This window comes from Cynara cardunculus, assembly GCF_001531365.2.
Source record: "Cynara cardunculus var. scolymus isolate 2C chromosome LG 12, CcrdV1, whole genome shotgun sequence".
NCBI lineage: Eukaryota > Viridiplantae > Streptophyta > Magnoliopsida > Asterales > Asteraceae > Cynara > Cynara cardunculus.
Genome location: NC_037539.1, coordinates 18,002,266 through 18,005,506, shown reverse-complemented (window position 1 = coordinate 18,005,506; position 3,241 = coordinate 18,002,266). Strand labels below are relative to the sequence as shown.

Genomic DNA, 3,241 nt, shown 5'->3' with positions numbered 1-3,241 from the left:
GGCTTTGGTTGAACCTTTTGGGCTTTAATGGATCGTATTGTGTTTTAATGGATCGTATTGGCTTTAATGAACCGTATTGGGCTTTAATGAACCGTATTGTGCTTTCATGAACCGTATTGGGCTTTAATAAACCGTATTGGGCTTTCATGGAACGTATTGGGATTTAATGGAAGTATTGGGCTTTAATGGAACGTATTGGGCTTTGGTTGAACCTTTTGGGCTTTAATGGATCGTATTGTGTTTTAATGGATCGTATTGGGCTTTAATAAACCGTATTGAGCTTTAATAAACCGTATTGAGCTTAAATGAACCGTATTGTGTTTTCATGAACCGTATTGGAGATTAATGGACCATATTGGGCCTTAATGAACCGTATTGGGCTTTAACGGACCATATTGGGCTTTAATGGACTTTATTGGGTATTAATGGACCGTATTGGGCTTTAATGGATCGTATTGGACTTTAATGGAAGTATTGGGCTTTTATGAACCGTTGGGCTTTAACGGACTGTATTGGGCCTTAATGAACCGTATTTTGATTTAATGGACCATTGGACATTAATGAACCGTATTGGGCCTTAATGGATCGTAATGGGCCTTAACGGACCGTATTGGGCCTTAGTGAACCGTATTGGATATTAATGGACCGTATTGGGCATTAATGGACCGTATTGGGCCATAATGGATCGTAATGGGCCATAATGGATCGTATTGGAGATTAATGGACCATAAAGCCTTAATGAACCGTATTGGGCTTTAACGGACCGTATTTGCTTTAATGGACCGTATTGGCCCTTAATGAACCGTATTGTGCCTTAATGAACCGTATTGTGCCTTAATGAACCATATTGGGCCTTAATGAACTGTATTGGGCTTTAACGGACCGTATTGTGCCTTAATGAACCGTATTTTGATTTTATGGACCATTGGACATTAATGAACCGTATTGGGCCTTAACGAACCGTATTGGACATTAATGGACCGTATTCGTTAGTATGTGTATATTCGTTAATAATAATAATAATAATAATAATAATAATAATAATAATAATAATAATTTTAATTTTAATTTATTTTGTAAAATTTTAATAATTATATTTTAGTGATAATAATAATAATAATATTTTTAATTGTAATTTATTTTCTAAAATTTTAATAATTATATTTTAGTGATAATAATAATAATAATTTTAACTTTAGTTTTAATTTTAATTTTTTTCAAAACCGGCGGATTATCCGCCGGAAACCAAAAAACTCAAAATTAGAATTCAACCCGGAATTTTCAAATTTTTTAAAATATAGTAAATATTTCCGGCGGATTTTTCCGCCGGTAATCCACCGGTAACGTAAAAAATATAAAACCCTACCCTTCACTGCCTCCAAACCCCCACGCTCGCACGCCTTCACTGCCTCCAAACCCTAATCACGCTCGCACGCCTTCACTGCCTCCGATGCAACGACCAGCTCTCTCTATCTCTTTATCGGAGCTTACAGTCATGCCGATTCTATCTCTTTATCGGAGCTTACAGTCATGCCGATTTTATCTCTTTATCGGAGCTTACCGTCATGCCGATTCAGTCTCCAAGACGACTATCCAGGCGCCCTCCCTCTCTCCAGATGCAGGCTCCTTCGGTTTCTCATACGATTCATCTTTACTATCGCAACAGCAGTTGTTATCGTCCCTATTGGCRTCCTCTTCTTCGTCTCTGGTCTCATCGTTAATCTTATTCAGGTATATTTTCCTCTACTCTATATCTTTACTTTCAAATCATTCAATGCAAATATTGCTAGGGATTTGCTCAATTTTATAACGTTTTAACCCTTGGGATCAACACGATGTTTGATTGCAAGTTATTTCTTCCAGCTCTTAGTAGATTTATACTTTTTGTGTGTGTGTGTGTGTTGTTGTTGAAATCTCTACTAAGATTCACTCGTTGTGAACTTCTATAATAACGCTAAATCTCACTATGTTTGATTAGTTACTGCTGATTTACTATTTTAGGCACTTATTTTTGTGACTGTACGACCATTCTCGAAGAGTATATTCAGAAGAATTAACAGAATGGTGGCTGAGCTTCTATGGCTGGAACTTGTTTGGATCGTTGATTGGTGGGCAGGAGTTAAGGTGATGATGATTTTATTAAAGTTAAAAGTTTTTAGATTACGTATTAAGTTTGTATATGTAACATCTAAAAATCGAGCCACGCTAAGAATTTTTAGGGCTTTCCGATGTTCACTGYTTTCTTTGTTTCAGTTTTACCACAAGTGTTTTCAAGGATGCCGCTATTCAAAATTTTGGTGTTAAATGAACTCCTTGGTTCAAAATGGATTATGTGATTGATGATTTAATTTGTTACATTGGGTTTGTGTCTGTGCAAGCCAAAGCAGTAATTGAGATGGTCACAGGAAAATCATTCCTTATCTCTTTATAGCCATCATTAATCTGTAATTGACTAACTGCACATCATAGGGAAGTTATTGACTTGTAGTTTTTGTATGGTTTCTATCTTTCTCYCTAAAAAAAGTTAGTTTGAGTATCTTCTTCAGTTCTTTGACTCAATATTCTATTATAGACACAATACTTAGTTTTTGTGTAGTGCCATATTTTACCTAAAAGCTCCTTGTATCTTCATTCTTTGGCTATATACCAAAAGTTTTCCTACTTTTGTYTGCTTCTGAAGTGCAGCGATTTCTACATGTATCTRATTTATTTGCGATCACATCACATATAATGTGTAGTTATTCTTAGGAAGTAAAGAATCTTTGTACACTTGTATTAATCAATATGTAGCTATAAAGATCTCAATATTTAATGCCRTGGGATTCATGGGCTCTTTGTGTGTAACCTTGATCTATATATTTTCCGGTTCACACCGTTTGTTGGCTGAATTTCTGGGACAATATGATGCTATTGACATAATAACATGTTATAAGAACTTTTGAACTTTAGTGGATCGCTTACCTGCTTGAAATTGGTAAATTTCGTAGTTAACAATGAAAAAATATTGATGTCGCAGTTGAATTTTATACTTTTGRTYCATTCTGTTACTCTATTATTTCTCATTTCTCTTTATTTATTGTGGTTTGACTTGGATTTTTYCCCTCATGGTGGATGRGGTGTTTGTTTGTGGACCAAAATATATCAATATATTTTACATGAAAATTCTATAAAGATTTATGAGGTTGTGTTGCTGCAGGTTAACCTATACACAGATCATGAGACTTTAAGAATGATCGCCTAA

At 35.2% G+C, this 3,241-nt stretch overlaps 1 protein-coding gene across 1 annotated transcript; it reads left to right on the top strand.

The window, feature by feature from the left end:
- The first annotated feature begins 1,525 nt into the window (after positions 1 to 1,525).
- On the top strand, positions 1,526 to 3,241 carry LOC112523754 (1-acyl-sn-glycerol-3-phosphate acyltransferase PLS1-like). Its single transcript, XM_025133430.1, has 3 exons — positions 1,526 to 1,731; positions 2,002 to 2,124; positions 3,197 to 3,241. Exons 1-3 carry the CDS (start codon positions 1,531 to 1,533, stop codon positions 3,239 to 3,241), a joined length of 369 nt encoding a protein of 122 aa, XP_024989198.1. The 5' UTR covers positions 1,526 to 1,530.